This window comes from Bos indicus x Bos taurus, chromosome 29 (genome assembly GCF_003369695.1).
Source record: "Bos indicus x Bos taurus breed Angus x Brahman F1 hybrid chromosome 29, Bos_hybrid_MaternalHap_v2.0, whole genome shotgun sequence".
NCBI classification, from domain to species: Eukaryota; Metazoa; Chordata; class Mammalia; order Artiodactyla; family Bovidae; genus Bos; species Bos indicus x Bos taurus.
Window position 1 is genome coordinate 24,957,579 of NC_040104.1, and position 19,217 is coordinate 24,976,795.

The 19,217-nt window shown below is 37.0% G+C and overlaps 1 protein-coding gene across 1 annotated transcript in view; it reads right to left on the reverse strand.

The window, feature by feature from the left end:
• The window catches only part of TSG101 (tumor susceptibility 101), a 41,712-nt gene that overhangs the window by 7,454 nt on the left and 15,041 nt on the right, over positions 1-19,217 (reverse strand). The window contains exons 5-7 of the mRNA XM_027531457.1: positions 16,471-16,597; positions 13,088-13,154; positions 10,261-10,352 (exon numbers count right to left, since the gene is read on the reverse strand). Coding sequence (XP_027387258.1) covers positions 10,261-10,352; positions 13,088-13,154; positions 16,471-16,597 — 286 coding nt within the window. The remainder of the gene's footprint in view (positions 1-10,260; positions 10,353-13,087; positions 13,155-16,470; positions 16,598-19,217) is intronic.

Consider the following 19,217-nt stretch of genomic DNA (forward strand, 5'->3'; position numbering starts at 1 on the left):
TGTACAGTATATCTGAACATTTTAAGATATGTTCAATATATGTGAACATTTTAACATCCATCAACTTTCTAAATAGAAGAAATGAATTGTAATTAAGTTATGAAATGTGAACGCCAAGAGAAAAGCCCAGATTAAAGTTCAAAATTAAATGAACCATGACAAAGAGATTGTTTATGGGGGGTGGGAGGGAGCTTCTAGAGGGAGGGGATATATACACACAGTGATGACTGATACACGATGTATAGCAGAAACCAGCACAATGTAGAGCAATTATCCTATTAAAAATGGAAAATAATAAAATACATTTAAAGAAAGATTGTTTATATAAACAAGTAAGAAAAAAGTTTGGTAGAAAATTCTTTTCTTCTTCCTGATTACGTTTCAAAAAATCTTTTTTTCTTCTCAAATGTCTTAAGAGAAATTTTAATTTCTGTTACAATGAGCCTTGGATTAATAAGAGTTTATGGCAAACTGCCAAACCTCAAGTCCCTACACATTGACCTTTACTCATGCAGAATCAGATTTCAGACGTGCCTTTCTACAACTCCAGATTAGCAGCAATTGAAAAGGTAACACAGATTTTGAGAAACAATCCTAAACAAAACTTAATTTAATTGTCAGATAGGATTCAATCACTAACCTTAATGCTTAAGAAGTGAGATAATTTTTCTACTATTAGGAAACCAATACTCTACTCAGTGAATCTGATAATTCAATTAATAATTTGGGCCTTCCTGATTTAGAACCATTTTTTAAACATTTAAAGATAATCAGTTTTATTTATCTCCTAACAATACTTACTGATGATCACTACTTTCTACAACTCAAAAAGAAGCTCATTAGAGAAAGAATCCATGGTAACCCCAAGGAAAAATACAAAATAACTAGTAACTTTTCTGACCTCACATCTAACCAGCAAAAGTGAGTCATTTGCCCCCCAGTATTTTTACTTCTGATGTTACCTGCTCAAGACTCACATAATCATCTTCAGTAATAATGGTATTTGTGCTACAGAGCAAATTACAGAGCCTAAGCAATCTGAAACAGAAGCTTACTGACCATCTACTCAGAAACTAGGTCAAGAGGACCCTGGGGATCACCGGATCAAGCCCATGTTAGTTCCTTTTATAATAAAAACAAAAAAACAGGTCGCTCTGAAACAGAAACATTTCAAACAACTATATGAGCAAAGTCACTCTGATTTATGCTATTAAACACAAATCAAGCAAATTCATTAAGCTGCTTACAAAGGGCTTTTTATTTATAGTCTATGAACAAGTAAGCTTCTAATACTTCTGGCCAGGCTCTGGGCAGGTCATGGAACTTTCTTCCAAAGAAATCAGGGGACCTTAATTTTTCTTTTTTAATCTTTTAAATACTATTAGAGCAATACTCTAAAGTTTTTATAACCACAACCAATGAGAAAAAAGGAAAACATGAGCAGGTTAACACTTCTTGAAAATAAACACAGCAGAAAAAAAGATTTAAATTAATTTACAGAACAGTTCAAGTATTCAAAAATGAAGGTTAAGTACAGACCTTATTAAAATACGATACCAAAGTACTATTTTAAAAAAATGGTGCTACTATCATAATAATGAAAGATACTACTGGCAAGGTTTGAGCACAAAGGCCAATTAATTTGAGGGACAGATTCCATCCTTAAAAAAATGGGTCAGAATCAGTCATTCCTTAAGATTATTTTGTGAAGGAGCACAATTAAAGTCTATAATACTAAAGAACAAAACCAGAGGTATCGTGCTCCATGATTTCAAACTATAGTACAAAGCTTTTCAGTAATCTAAACACTATGGTGCTGGGATAAAAACAGACACAAAGATTAATGGGACACAACAGACAGCCCAGAAATAAACCCACACTCACACGGTCAATTGATATCTCACAAAGGAGGCAAAAATACAGAACGGGAAAAAGACAGCCTCTTTAGTAAGTGGTTTTGGAAAGACTGGACAGCTTCATGTAAAAGAATCAAACTGAACTACTTTCTCACACTATATACAAAAATAAACTCAAAATGAATTAAACTTAAATGTTTGTAAGACCTAAAACAAGACGCCTAGGAGAAAACACAGGCAATACTAGGGATGAAACATACAACATGACTAATGTAATCAACGGTGCTATACAGGAAAGCTGTTAAAGAGTAAATCCTAGAGTTCTTATTTTTTTTTAGTATTTTTTTCCTTTTGTATCTATAGAAGATGGCAGATGTTCATTAAACTTACTGTGGTAATCATTTCATGATGTATGTAAGTCAAATCATTATGCTGTACATTTTAAACTTATACAGTACTATATGTCAATTATATCTAAATACAACTGTAAGAAAGAAACTTTAAAAGAAAACATAGGCAGTATACTCTGTTTGACACTGGTCTTCACATTTTTTTGGATATGCTTCCTCAGGTAAGGGAAACTAAAGAAAAAAAAAGCACCTCCCCCCCAAAAAAACCCAAACGAAAAAACCAAATGGGACTACATCAAATTAAAAAAGCTTCTGATTAGCAAAAACTATCAACAAAACGAAAAGGCACCCTACTGAATGGAAGAAGATACCTGCAAATGATATATCTGATAAGGGGTTAAGATCCAAAATATACAAAGAACTCATACAACTCAGGATTAAAAAAGACAACCTGATAAAAAACGGGCAGAGGACCTCAACAGCCGTTTCTCTGCAGAAGACATACAGATGCCGTGAAAAGTTCACCACCACTGGCCCTCAGGGCGCTGCAAGCAAAGCCAGAGTCAGAATGGCTGTTACCAAAAGGAGAACACGTGCTGGTGAGGATGCGGAGAAAAGGGAACCCTCGTACATCGTAAACTGGTGCATCCACTACAGAAAACACTATGGAGGTTCCTCAAAAAAAATTAAAAATAAAACTACCATGTGACACAGCAATTCCACTTCTGGGTATTTTTCTGAAGAAAACAAAAACAATGATTCAAAACCATATATGCACCCTATGTATTGTAGCATCATTTACAATAGTCAAGATACGGAAGCAACCTCAGCATCCATCAACAGATGAATGGGTACCCCTCTTCAGCACATGTGACCACGTCCTCTGTCCTCACACAGGTCCAGGCCACCATCTCAGACCTGGAGTCTTTTAATGGCCTCTTCAAGGAGGCCACCGTTCCCTCCCAGGGTCTGGCACAGAGGTATCTGTTAGAACATCAATCAGATCAGATCACTCCTCTGCTCCAAGCCTGCCCATGGCTCACCAGCTCACACAGAGGAAAAGCCATAGGCCTCAACCTGACCCACAGGGACTTAGTTGAGCCAGCTGTTTCCTCTCCAACCCCATCTCCCCACACACCCTTAACTAACACCACTGGCCTCGCTGCTGTTCCTTGAACCAGAAACATACTCCCACATCAAAGTATAAGGTGTAGAAGCCTTTTTCCAGGCTTGGAGAGAACTCTTCAAGCAGAGGTAACAGCAGTGAATAGATCTCCAGATCACCATACAAGCAAGCAGAGCACAGATGGGGTTGAAACAGCAAACCAGGGTGTTTGCTGCTCAGGGGGCTGCAGGAAGCCAGTGGTGTAAGCAAGGTGGATGTAAAGGAGGTGAGAAGAGGAGGCAGTCCTCCCCGTCCAGGTCTTCCTGTGCCCCTCTTCAATTTGAATGTTTCTAGATGGCATTCACCTGGGTATCTCCACCTGGCACACTGAGTATTTTCTGTAAGTTTGTTTCCTGTCCTCCCTCACTGGAACGCAAACTCCATGAAGGCAGTAAGTTACTTTGTGTTGTTCCCAGTGGGGTTCTTAGTCCTGGCATGTAGCAAGCACTCAGTAATTATACACTAAATGACCACATTAATAAATAACTGAAAAAAACCAAGGGCTTCCCTTGTGGCTCAGCTGGTAAAGAATCCGCCTGCAGTGCAGGAGACCTGGGTTCAATCCCTGGGTTGGGAAGATCCCCTACAGAAGGGAAAGGCTACCCACTCCAGTATTCTGGTCTGGAGAATTTCATGGACTGTAGAGTCCACAGGGTTGCAAAGAGCTGGACACGACTAAGCAACTGAGCAACTTTCATTTCACTTCAACTGAAAAAACAGATGAACAGATAAAGAAAAGGTGGTATGTGTATGTATGTGTGTGTTTGATGAACTGACAGTACATCCTCTAATGAACTTCATAAGGGAGCCGGTGTGTCGATGGACTTTCTTCACATGTATATTCAAAACGTGCAGGTTTCACTGAGTGGCACCATACTTTTCTGGGTACCATATGGGACCACACTTCAGTAACATTCTTGAACATTTGCTTGATAAATCTTAAATCTTTCTTAATTTGGACTATCATATCCAACAACTTCATCACTCCTAGACTGCCACCTGGGTGCACCCCCAGCATGCCGGAGTCTGACAGAGTGCTACATGTGAATCAAGGTGGGAGTGACTGGTCCATATCACGCCACTCTTTGCTATCCAACAGAGTTTGGCCTTCTCCATGGGAATGCCCTGCTGGGGACCAAAGCTTTTCAAGGTGCCTGTTTTTCAGCCCTGAAAACATACAAATGACCACATATTCATACCTGCTTCTGCTTTTTTCTGGGATCTGCTATTAGAACAAACAAATACTAATGCTGTCTCCTAAACTTATTCTTTATAATTTGGTGATGGTCAAGTAGTTTTAAGCCTTTAAGATCAAGTTCTCTTATAGTTTTGGCAATGCCAACTTGGTAAAAGTTATATGCCCAGTCCTAATAAAAATGTTTGAGTCTTAAAGAAATATATACTTGAATCTGAAAAAACAGAAATTAAAAATTTTAAGATTTTTTTAGATATCAAGGAAAGTTCACCTTCCTTCTGATGTTTTGTTAATAAATAATGGGCCGAAAATCTCAGGAAAACCATCCAAATTCCTCATCTTTTCCCACTGATCTTCCAGTATAAAATGTTTTTGATAGTCAAGTGCAAAGATGACATCCAAAAAATAAACCTGATTTTACAAGAACTTCAAGGAAGAATTTAAGTTACAGATCATAATTTCTCCCTCATTAAATTATATAAATGTATTAAAATATCACTACAGTTGCCCAGACCTGATAGAAAAGCACCATCAAAAGGCTTTTCTTTATTCAACAGCTGCTGTCACTGTTTAGTCAATGCCCTCTGCTGCTGCTGCTAAGTCGCTTCAGTCGTGTCTGACTCTGTGCGACCCCATAGACGGCAGCCCACCAGGCTCCCCCGTCCCTGGGATTCTCCAGGCAAGAACACTGGAGTGGGTTGCCATTTCCTTCTCCAGTGACGAAAGTGAAAAGTTAAAGCGGAGCTGCTTAGTCGTGTCCGACCCTTAGTGACCCCATGGACTGCAGGCTACCAGGCTCCTCCGTCCATGGGAGTTTCCAGGCAAGAGTACTGGAGTGGGGTGCCATTTCCTTCTCCAAGTCAATGCCCTCAGTGACCATCAATCTCATGAATGTAGTTTTAAAGGTCAGGTTAGGCCAGAAGCTGTCTGAGAGGTAACCAAAAAGGTATAAAATGAGATGACAAAACAAATTCTCTTATTTTCTTTTAAATGGTGTTCAAAATCTACATGGAATGGAGTCAGAAAGAGCTGTTTTAAGTCCCAAGATCTGCATCAATCCTCAGTCTTCTGTATTATTTCAGAAGAGACTGCTATACAGAATGTAATTTCCCTCTTCCAGTAAGCAGCCTAACTAAGGTGACCTCTAAAAATGATGTGCTATTCACTTGACCCAGAAAACTCCACAAAATCCAGCAAACCAAGGAGTTCAAATCTTCATGTTCCCTTTAAGAACACTTGTGAAACTACCCAGGGCACTAAGCGTACGCATATCCAAAAAGCCACCAAGTATCTGAAGGATGTCACTCTACAGAAGCGACGTGTGCCATTCTGTCGTCAATAGTACAGTGGAGTTGGTAGGTGTGCACAGGCCAAACACTGGGGCTGATGCAGGATTGACAGCCCAGAAAGAGTGCTGAATTTTCATTGCACATGCTCAAAAATGCAGAGAGTAAAGCTGAACTGAAGGGCTTAGATGTAGATTCTCTGCTCACTGAGGACATCCAGGTGAACAAAGCCCCCAAAATGCGGGGCAGGACTTACAGAGCTCACAGGGGGATCAAGCAGTACCTGAGCTCTCCCTGCCACACTGAGACGATCCTAACTGAAAAAGAACAGACTGTTCCAAAACCAGAAGAGGAGGTTGCACGGAAGAAAAAGATATCCCAGAAGAAACGGAAGAAACAAAAACTTACAGTCTGGGAATAAATGTCGCCAAAAAAAAAAAAGCAAATAAAAGTGTTGGTTACATTAAAAAAAGTAATCTCTATCAATTCATTTTAAGTGGTTCTTTTACTTCTATATTGTTCAATATTGCACAAGCATCCACACTAATAATAAGGTACGAGTTAATTAATGATGCCTTGAAACAAGTCTTTGTTTTATATCATAAGATCAAATCTTTAAACTATCAAGATCCACAAAAGATAAATAAACACATCAATTCTTTCTCATGCCTTAATAGTACAAATCCTGAGGACCACAGGCAGATTGAGAAAATGCTGACTACTTGTGAACTCTATATTCAAATGATACTTTTATGTTTCTGCTTTCCTTTATGACAATTTTGAAGTTCAAGAGTGTTTTTCACAATGTACTACTAAAATATGATGAAAAAAAATCAAGTAGACAAGCAACAAAGGGTAAAAAGCAACATACATTAATGGATATTCTAGATAATCATAGAATGATAATTTGTTTCTAGACTTTCTAAGAAAGTACTCTTAGAAATACAATAAAATATTGCTTTGATAACTTGTTCTAAAAACAAACAGTAGATTTAATTCAAAATATACCATTTTCCCCATATTCCTATTTCTTGTTATATGGATGTCATTTATTCTAAGCTATAAAATGCTTCATACCTATTGCATTGAAATAGGTTAACATAAAAGATCTTTGGAAACTTAGGTTCTCTACAAATCAGACACCATCATCCCAATGAGAAATAATATGGGGTTAACAAACAGCACTATTAATTTATTGATCATGCCTGAGCCCAAATGGAGAACCTAACAGGAATTAGTACGTTTTGCTTATTGGATTAAGGATCGCCCATCATCAGGTTTCTAACCCAAGCATTTAAATTACATGGTAGGACTTCCCTGGTGCTAAATGGATAAGAATCTGCCTGACAATGCAAAGGATACAGGTTTGATCCCTGGTCCAGGAAGATGCCACATGCTGCAGAGCAACTAAGCCAGTGAGTCACAACTACTGCACCTGTGCTCTACAGCCTGCGAGCGCAACCTCTGCGCCCACGACTAGCGAAGCCTGTGCACTCAAGCCTGTATTCCACAAGAAGCCACCGCAGTGAGAAGCCAGTGGCCACAAGGAAGGGCAGCCTCCGCTCACCACAACTAGACAAAGCCTGCACACAGTAATGAAGACCCAGCACAGTCAAACACAGATAAATAAAATCACACTGTAAAAAAAAAAAAAGACCTGTATTACAAAAAACAAAACCAATGCCACTAGAATCTCAATAATTAGAATGTATCAATGACGAAAACAACTGAAGAAAACATTTTTGCTGGAGGGAGGGATATTTACAACAGATATCAGGATGGTTACAATCTATCAGAAAATGTAATAGAAAAATAAACTTCACAAGATCTATTGGGTTGGCCAAAAAGGTCGTTTGGCTTTTCCCATTTTACAGAAAAACCTGTATGAACTTTCTAGATGTTCCACATGTTTGTATACATGTGCAGGGTGGTGGTGAGAATAGATTGGTCAGGGTAGGCCTGACTACTCCCTGCAAAGGAAACAGGCAGTGGACAAATCCTAAAACCAAGAGGAGGAGGGGATGAGTCGGAGATGAGGTCAGAAGTAATGGGGAGGAAAGCAGGATCCTAAAGGGGCTTCTAAGCCTCAGAAATGTGGAATGAATTCTGAGTGAAACAGCAAAACCTTGGAAGGTTTTGAGTAGAGAAGTGATATAATTTATTTATCTTTTAATAGGCTCATTCTAGCTGTTATGCTAAAAACAGATATGGGGCTAAGGACAGAAGAAGGCTTTTGAAGTAAATCAGATGAGAGAACGGTGATTTGGATCAGCACTGGATATGATCAGATTCTAGATATATTCTGAAAACAACAGGTTCCTGATGAAAAATCAAGGATGATGCCAAAATCAGAGTGTTAAGTAGGAATCATGGAGGTGATACCTTCAAGGATCACAGCCTTGTCATGGCAAAGGGGCCTGTATAACTCATTGAAGCTATGAGCCGTCCTGTGCAGGGCCACCTAAGACAGATGGGTCATAGTAAAGAGTTCTGACAAATCGTGGTTCACTGGAGGAAGACATGCAATCCACTTAAGCATTCTCGACACGAGAACCCCATGAACAGTATGAAAAGACAAAACAGATATGACACTAGAAGATGAGCCCCCCAGGTTGGAAGGTGTCCAATATGCTTCTTGGGTAGAGAAGAGGGCAATTATTAGCTCCATGAAAGAATGAAGCAGATGGGCCAAAGCGGAAACAATGCTCAGTTGTGGATGTGTCTGGTGGTGAAAGTAAAGTCCAAAACTGTAAAGAACAATACTGCACAGGAACCTGGAATGTTAGGTCCATGAATCAAGGTAAATGGGAGGTGGTCAAGCAGGAGATGGCAAGAGTTAACATCAACATCTTAGGAATCAGTGGACTAAAATGGAAGAGAACCGGCGAATTTAATTCAGATGACCATTATATCTACTACCGTAGGAAAGAATCCCTTAGAAGAAATGGAGTAGCCCTCATGATCAACAAGAGAGTCCAAAATACAGTACTTAGGTGCAATCTCAAAAACAACAAAATGATCTTGGTTTGTTTCCAAGGCAACCATTTAACATTAATGGTTTAATGTTGGACAGTAATCCAAGTCTATGCCCCAACCACTGATGCCAAAGAGAGTTGGCAGAAAGAGTGCCTGAAAAACAATGGACAAGAGATTCATAACATTGTTGTACAGGAGACAGTGACCAAAATCATCCCAAAGAAAAAGAAAAGCAAGAAGGCAAAGTGATTGTCTGAGGAGGCTTTACAAATAGCTGAGGGAAGAAGAGAAGTGAAAGGCAAGGGAGAAAGGGAAAAATATTTATAACTGAATGCAGAGTTCTCAAGAATAGCAAGGAGAGATGAAAAGACCTTCTTAAATGAACAATGCAAAGAAAGAGAGGAAAACAATAGAATGGGAAAGACCCATTCTCTTTAAGAGTAGGGAAAAGGCAAATACGGTGGTACAGGTGGTAGTAGATAGTCAGGAAGGGTGGTGGGAGTCTGCAGAAGTTCCTGTATCACTTTCATTTTCTCAGTTGAAGAAAATTACATTTCAGGTGACTCTACTAATAAGCAACATAAAAAAGCAAGAACTACTGGTCAGAAATAATAGGTCTTACCTGACCCATTCATATTTCCCAATGGTGATTTCTTCTCCTAAAAATGCACATTTATCTTTACATATAACCAGGCTGGAAAACCCAAGAATCTTTTGATAGTTCAACATATACAAGGTTCACCAATAAAAACACAGGAAAAAGTGATTAAGAATCAGTCAAATTTATTTCTATGCTCTGGTAGAAGGCTCATTTATATGATGATAAATCACTTCAAGATTTAGAGTATAGGGCACTGACCATTAAGAGCTTTAGTTCTAAAAAGAAAGAGTACTCTAACAATTCACATATAAAAGTGAAATGGGAGGAGGGTGATAAAATTGATGGTATTTAAGGGTAAAAATCTGTAACAAGTAATAAACCATAGGGGTTTCCCTGGTGGCTCAGTGGTAAAGAATCCTCCTCACAATGCAGGAGATGTGGATTCAATCCCTGGATTGGGAAGATGCCCTAGGGAAATGGCAACCCACTCCAGTATTCCTGTCTGGGAAAGTCCGTGGACAGAGCCTGGTGGCTTCAGTTCAAGGGGTCACAAAAGAGTCAGACATGACTTAGTGACTAACAGTAAAAGCAGCAGCAGTAAACCATAGTAATCTAATGCACAGCATAATGGATATAGAATATAATAGTGTACAATAATTATGTAATCACATTATAATATATAAATCTATCAAAATAACACACTGCACTCCTTAAACTTACACAACGTTACATGTCAAACTTACTCAATAAAAAAGAAAAGTGAAATGCACTTTTCACAACAGGAGACTGAATTTCCTTCTGAGCAGAAACACAATTTTGAAGGGTACTTACCAACAGTGGTCACAGGAGGCTGGGAAGGGTACTGGGAACTTGTTGTGGCAGGATACTGACCACCAGGTGGGTAAGGACAGCCTGTGTAACCACTAAAGAAAAGAACAGAAAACATTAAATACTGTGATGGCCCAAACTCTACAGTATCTTTAAGAACCCCAGGAAGCTAAGCTGGATATTCTGTTGTTTTACAAATTAATGACTTTCCAGTTTTAGAGCTACAGTCGTCTATTTAAGCAAAGTTCTACAGAAATTCCATTAATGACACTGGATTCAGTGAATACATTTGCTTGGCCGTGGTTTTTGTTTGCTTTTTCTTGCCCCACAGCATGCAGGATCTTAGTGCCCCAATCAACTAAGCCCCTTACAGCGGAAGCACAGAGTCTTAACCACTGAACTGCCAGGGAAGTCCCTTGGCCCTGGTTATTTGAGGGCCATCTTCACAGTAGCAGAAAGCAACGTGAGTTTTTCTAAAGGCAATCCAACAATATCAGAACTGAAAGCAACAGGTATTTTGTGAGAACTTTTCCATTCTGATTTCCTAGCATGTAGTACTCATATTCCATGAAAATTGCACCTTTATTCTTTCCAGTTCTCCTACTCATAATCCTGTATTTTCCTGCCATATTAGGGTGTTTCCTTATTCTTTGCTGGGTTTTTTTTTTGTTTTCATATCATAGCTGTGACTACATAAATGAGCTGCTGAATTTGATGACCAATAAGTTTCCTCTCAGCTATAAAATGCTATTACTGTTTGCTGCTCCCTCCACCTCTAAATGGAGAAGGAAATGGCAACCCACTCCAGTGTTCTTGCCTGGAGAATCCCAGGCATGGGGGAGCCTGGTGGGCTGCTGTCTATGGGGTCGCACAGAGTTGGATACAAATGAAGTGACTTAGCAGCAGCCACCTCTAAATGCTTTCTTTTCTTCTTAAGGTCATCCTCATAAATCAGTTCCTTCATGTATGAAGCCACCTCTGAGCTCCCACCTCCAAATCAGATGTGACCTCTCCTTTAAAGCTCAGTTTATCACAGTATTTACCATTTTCTGTCTTTTCTGATATCAGAAACTCTAATAATACATGCTTGCTAGTATATATACCAAAACTGAAACAACTATTCTTGACATATTTTTTAATTCCCTTGTATACATGCTGCAGGTGCTAAATAAAACTTTCAAAAGATCTTAAAATTTGAAAGAGACCTTAGAGGTTATCTAGTCCAACTTTCTACAACAAGAATAAATACTCTCATATTCACTGTTTTAAAAATACAGATTCCTGAGTCATTGACTTATTAACTCTCCTTTAGGATAAAGGGAGAAGGGAAAGAGGTTCTCAAGCTCTTTTGCCAAGACCTTTCATATGCTGAAAGATATAGATACCAATTTTAATAAAGTTACCCTTAACTCATAGCATGTCATGAGATTAAAAGTTATATCACACACACACACAACTCCATTAAATCTTTGAAAAATAGCTGCCTCAAAAAGCAACTTCTTACCAATAACCTTACAAAAGACACTTTGAAGGTTATGTAAGATTAAGTGAATATGATTCACATTCTGTCAACAGTCAATATTTTCAGCCTTCATTTTTATCTACAAGTCTTTTATGAAGTGGCTTTATTGTTCAGAAGTCCATTTCCTTATTGTGCTTCTAATAATCATTCCCTATATACCTGAAGTTCATTCTAGTTTACTAGAAACTGTTGATTATAAAGGCTTCAGACAAAATTCCATTTCTGTAACTTAATCAGAAAATTAACAGCCTTAAGAAATCTAAAACTGATAACCTGTTACTGTATATAACAACCACAGGAATCTGTCTCTCTTGTCTCTGATGGATGTTCATCTAGTCTCTGCTTACTCATCTAAATGTAAAAGAATATTTACTACCTTATTAAGCTAGTCCCTGAACTAAGAAAGGCTCCCAAATAAATATGCTTGCTAAATTTAACTTATAAGAGCCGGCGTATTAGGTATGTACATACATATGTTTATTTATGGCAGGTGTTGAGGAAATTTGGCTGCATTTATTTGTGAGGTTTTTCTGAAGCTGAGAAGAATTGAGGGTTAAAATTTTGGTAATTCTTATTAATTTCTAGTAGCTGTAAATTTCTTCTAGGCACCAAGTGCAGGCCTGTCTTGCATTCTAAGCTAGTCCCAAGACTACCTTGGATTCTAAGTTAACCCCAAGGAGTGGACACTACTCCTAGACTACCACTGAAACAGGGACACATTTAAAACATGGGTTAATAATTATTTCTTACTGATTTTTCTCACATGTATTATTCACAGACTGATTTTACTATTAATTTACTTCTATAATATTACCATCATATGGGTAATAAAGGTTGGCAATAAACTGAATAAAGAGTAGTCTATGAACTGAATAAATAAATATCATGGGGACAAGAGTGAACCCATCATATGAACTATTAATTCATTCCCTATAGTTTACAGAAAAGGTCAGTTTTTTAAGAAGGATATTAAAATATTTTTCTCCATGGCTGAATTCATCATAATTAGTATTCCACTAACCTTTCAGCTATTTACAACGGATATACAGCGTTCTCAAAAGTAAAGAAGCAAAGATTTCAAGGTCCAAAACTAATCAAGATTATCGTCATTTCCCATTCCTTTTCTCTCTGTAAACAGAATAGAGCTGCATTTCCTTAGAATGGAAAAAACTCCTGTTCAACTATGTACATACCATAAAATTTCACCAATAAACTGAGTTTTACCTTCCATTAAATTGCAACCCATTATTTTATTCTAGATCTAACAGAATTTCTAAAACAATTATTCAAAAGATATTTTTTCATTACCTGGGATTGGGAGGGTACCCGGATGGGTATGCAGAAATCCCACTTGGCATGCCTGGCATGTAGGAAGCTAAAAATAAATTTTAACATTTTAAAATAATATGCACAGTCCTGGATATACAGGTTATTAAATAAGACTTACATCACCATCAAACCACAGCAAAATTTCATACAGGTAAAGAATTCAAATCTTGCCAAAAAAACAAATACTCCATCCATATTAGTTCTTTACTACAGCTAATAAATATCTTCAAATCACATAATTCTAAAAGCATTAAACATGAGTTATGACAACACACATGACAATCCCAACAAGGAATAACTGGCCAACAGGTCAACTTGGTTAGCTCTTTAAGCCTAAAGGAGCCTACAATCTGAGAGACAGGAGTCAATTCAGTTTGGAATTTGGAGGAAGGGGTCTAAGGTCAGCTTCTTACAAAGTGACCTCTTTATTATATCTAAGATATCTTTTGATATTTCTTACAAGATTATGTTGACCAATTAGCACAGTTGGTTTTGTTGGCTTGAGTGAAGATTTTAAAAGACTTCAGATTACTATTAAGAAGTCCTACACAAAACTTATACTCACCTCAATTAGTTAAAACAAAACAAACAAAAGCTTGGAAATACTAAGGGGGAATACTAAGGGGTTCAAAGCTAGTATGCTTAAAGAATGTTTTATATACATTTTAAAGAGAACACTAATGATATAGAAGCTAGTCAGTGGTGCCAAGAAGCTAACCAACACTGAAGAAGAAAAAGAGAATTTCAGCCTTAACTGGAAATGACTTGTCTGAGAATCAAATTATCCTCAATGAAATTTTTCTCACTGAATATAATGATGAATTAGCTATTAATTCAATCAATAAATATTTTAGTGCCTTCCTATGAAAGGTATCAGATTGAAAAAAAAAAAGACTTCCTGGCCTCAAGCTGCTTATAGTCTTATGAGATAAACAAAGGAATATCAATACAGAGGGACAAGTTGTTATGACAGGGTGAGTACAGAGTGTTATATACGGGATCGTATAGGAGGTAGCTAATTTCAACATAGGACATGGTGGTAAAGAAGAGTGATCGAGTAGATGAATAGTATACAAAGGCTTGAAGAGAGGCAGAACCTTCGAGAAATAAATTTTTGGAGTACATAATGCAAGTAGATGGGAAAAGCTTGCTGGGCTCTGACTACAGGCCTTAAAGTCTTTATCAGAGTTGCTGAGCTTACATCTCCAAGTATCAGTGTTCATAGTGTTCTTGTTAAGTTGAATCTATAGGTGTCAGAAGTAAATTTTTTCTTAAGAAAAATGAAGCTAAGGATGATGTTTAATGCTATTTCAGAAAGGGAAAACACCTTCCAAAATGTCACAACTGCTAAATCTCATAAAATATTTCTTCTTCCCGGGTCAAAACACGGTTGATCTTTATGAACATCAAATGATGAGGCCGGCTACTGTTAGGTATCAGCAACATGTACAGTCACTTACTAGTTTCTCTCTCCACGTTAGTTTCTCTCGCACACATATAAATGACATTTCACCATTATAAGCAATTTTCTCATAATCATAAGTAATTTTCCTTTTCTAAGGTTCTGCAAAGCTATTAATTTGACCAAACTCTTCAAATTTTGATTTTGGGAAACAACAAAAGTTATCTGAGTCCAAGACTGATAAGGAAGCAGATAATGAGATGAAATAATTTCAGGGCTAAAATAAAATGGAATACAAATAAGCATAACATATATAAGGATTAAATAAGAACTAATACGAAGTGTTTAGCTGTGTCTCACAGTTACCACTGATTAAGTGTTGACTATTACTGTCAAAAAAATGAGGTTTGGCCATAGCACACTTTTTTGGTGTGACTTCTACCAAAGATCAAAAATATTTAAAGATAATGATGATAATAATAATAGAAGTACATAATTTTTCAACTAGAAGATCATATTTGTTTAAGTATGGATCCAAATTTGTGGGCTATTCCTTGATGTCTATTTAGACCTTCATTTCTTTGCAGTCATACCTAATAATAAAGAATATTATTTAAATGTATAAAAAGTATTGAAACTGTAATGGGTAGACAGTAAGTTGGTCTCTGAGTAATTCACATATATTAGCTCTAGACTGTTTAGTGATTTACAGTGAGTGAGTACAAAATGGAACTGTAACAGTAATCTATTTAGTGAGCTCTCTTTCTAGAGTGCTGCACTTCCAATGTTAATATAAAACTAGAAGAAATTTAGGAAAAACGTGTTGAGTAGGAGACTAACTTTCTTACCTTTATCGTTAAGTGGTCACTGGCTGTGTTATTTGAGCAAATAAATATGAATGACGAGCTAGGAAATATTTGGCATTTCAAACTTAGATGGGCAAGATTAATCTTGTATATTAAAATCAACAGAATTTATTAAGATGAAAACAAATTTCTGGACCAAAAGAATCCCTAGAATCTACTTTATTAAAGGAGCTACAAAATGCTACAACCAAACTTTTTCTGGGAAAGTAGGGAAGGAAAAGGATTCAGGAAATTCTCTTAGATTCCCATTCAGCTTGTGAGTCAAGATGCTACTCAAGATAGAATGAATTAAAGAGGAAGAGGATAATTTTCAGCAGAAGGAAAATGAAAGTTCATGTAATCTAACTTATAAGACAAATAAATTTGGTTAATTATAATAGTAAACAAAGTCTGTTAAAACAAACAAACCACAGCTCAAAACACAGTAAACAGGTTTAGTAAAATCAAAACAAGTACAACCAACTCTCAATTATCTATGGTGATTTTAAAGTATCAGTAAGAATTATTAAAAAAAAAAATACCAGAAATAATAGAGATAATGTACACCAATTAGGGGAGAATTGATACTGACTCCATGCCCCATCCCCTGGACTCAAAGTAAAATGAATTGGCTGTACTCAAGAGAAGAAAGCTGAGAGCTAGAAGGTCATTGTGTATACCCAGAATAGCTGAACATGAATGATATAGTTGATTTTATAATTATTATCTACAACACTGATCCTGGAGTTGCAAAGAAAAGGAGAGGTCAGATTGCCTTTCAAGTTGTATCTGCCTCCAAATTGATCAAATAAAGCTATTCCATGGCATGCATAATTAAAAAAAAAATTCCAGCTCTATTCCAGCACTCTTTCTTCTCCATTTTGGAATCCAGCACACCCATAGTTAGATTTCTACCCACAAACGAAAGCCCAAATGCCAGTCTTTGTTGGGAATCTGTACATGCAGATGTGGGGCCTCAGAATACCTCCAAAAAATCCACTAACTTGATAAGCTAAAAAAGCAAAGGGAAGTCATTAAAAAAAAAATTCTTTTACAAGATTTTCTGTTTTCTTTAGTTTATATGAGTTTGAAAATCAAATCTCAATTCTACTTACTATTTGGTGGCCCTGTTGCCTGGTATGGTGGATAGGATGCTGAAACAGTAGGACGAGAGAAGACCGGAGGTTCATCTCCAAACACCACAATCATGACTTGAATAAGCCCCAACAAGTCTGACTGTGGCTAAAAATGGAAAACAAATTTAAGGCAGTTACAGATTTAATTTTTGGTAAACAGGAAATGTCTGGCTGGTTATCTGTTTTCAACTTAGCTCCACAATTTTCTTTGTAGGACTCCAAATGTGAAAATTACATTTAATTAACAGAGAGCTATGTGATTTCTTATTATTTATGTGTAGCAAGGCTGCTGTTTTATGTATAGAAAACCAGCACTAGCAAAAGCACTATACTGCAAAGTTCAGATAGTAGTGTTCTTCATGTGACTCCATACAGCTAACCAAGATTTATTATATTTCCAGAGAACAAATTAAGGATTCTGGTACAAATTTAGGTACAGATGTAAGCACTAGTCACAAATATTATTTAAGGCCTTTGAAAACACATGTTCCTCAACTAATTTTTATTAAAGATAGTACTGGAATTTCTTAAATTATAAGTAGACTCCATCTTAGAAATTACTAGATTGTTGTACAGAAGATACAAATTGTTAAAGGATCTTTCCTTCTAATACCATAGTTACAAAGAGAGTGCTGTATCCCATAAAGGCTGCTAAACTTTTTTCTCAAATATCTACTGATCACTAATTTAAGACAAACTATGCTAGGCAAAGTCGTTCAAACTGACTTATCTGATGATCCCGTTTCCACCCCTTACTATATTTTGTGTGTAGCTCATCTCATATACTTTATTCATGAGTTCATCAAGTTCTGAAGGATTACTCAATGATCTTGATCAGCTAACCATCTTCATAACTTTCCTTCTCCTAACAGAAGAATTTACTACCTGTTTTCAACTTTCCTAAGCATCAATTTTGTTTACTTCTGTCCCAAATATGGTCAATGACAACAGATAACATTTCAGAAAGCTTCTTATGAAAACTTACTGATTCTCACTAGTCCAATATCTTTCTTATGTATGTCTGTGAACTTACACGCTGAGGCTGGGAGCAAGCATGTGAAGTACCTGTGTAGCACTGAAGAGAGTGGGCTAGAGACCATGGCTGGTGTGTGTGTGGGGTTGCTGTTGAGAACCACGAAATGTAATCTCTTACTTTTAGTCCAAGAAAACTCCCAGACTAACTCATAAAATGATTTTAAAATCATGCAACTTAAAAACTGAGATATAGCATAAAATTTACCATCTAAAGGTATACAGTTCAGTGGGTTTTTTCCCCCTATCATCACTATCTAATTCAGAACACTGCCATCATCCTCAAAAGAAATCTGTACCTATTAGTGATCACTTCCAATTTCCCCCTCCCTCCAGCCCCTGGTAACCACTAATCTATTTTGTCAATGGATTGCCTACTCTGAATATTTCATGTAAATGGAATAATATAATATGTGTCTGACTTTTTTCACTTAGCATATTAATTTCAAAGGCTCACTCATGTTGTAGTATGAATAACTACTTCATTTATACAGTCTCATAACCATCATTTTGTCAAGATAAGGTTTATTTTAATTATCATACCATTCCTTTCATGTTAGTTCTTGAAGGAAGGAAAATGAATTGTTTATATCTACTTCCAGGCCTATTATAAAGCAACAGGTCATTAATATTTCAGAATGACAAATGACTAATTCGGAATAATACAGGAAGGATACCAAAAAAATAGCAAGAATATTAGTTTATTTTAGCTCAAATGCCTAAAGGTCAACTGAAACATATCTTTATAAAACTGCTTTCCTATTGAAAACCTGCAAAGAGCAAAACTGCTTCCTTCCCTCTCCCTTTCTGTCTGCTTTTCCAGAAAACAATAAAAAGGTTAATTTTACATTCCAAGCAGTATATATGTTCAGAATTAAGATTAATAAGCAACTGGTAAGATCAAGATAAATGACAGCAGCCCTCATTCATCTTCTGTATGCTAGACTCCTGCAACAGCCTTCTGTGTGGCTTCTAGTTTTACTTCTTTGCTATGATTGAGAGGATTTTCTATAGAAGTTCATGCTCCTCGCCCCTAATACAGAGTTGTTGCTGAGAATCAGTTGTTTATGCAGTAACTGCATTTTCCAGTCTCTCTTGCAACTAGATTTTACTAACGGACCATAAGCAGAAGAGATTTAACTTCTAAGCCAAGGTGCATAAGGAAGGCAGTCCTTCACTAGTCCCTCCTTGCTTGTCTTCGTTGATGCAGAGGACTCTGAAGCCCTGGAAGGTGGTGGCACCACAAACTGGAAAGAGCCTGGCGCCTGAAGCTCTAGTGAAGGAAAGCTGGCTGCCAGCAAGGAACACTCCCAGTGGACTATTGTGTGGGCAAGAAATTTCTAGTGTTAAGTTTCTAGAATGTTTTAGAGCAACTAGTGATTTTTCAGTCAGAAAACTAATTTATTTATCTAGTGCACTTCAGATATTATATCTGATAATCACTGTAGTTAATACCCTACTCTTGTTCAAACATCTAAAATGACTCCCAACTGCTTATTAAAGGACAAAATTTGTAGCTAAAAATCAGGATCTTCCATGATATAACCTTGAATACCATGCCAAAGTTAGCTACTGTTATGTCTTGTTAGGTCTGCGGAATATATCATACATAGATAAAAGCATAAAACAAATATAACTTTAAAGAGAAACCATAAAGGAAATATTTTTGTAGCCATCATCCAAGTTATGAAGCA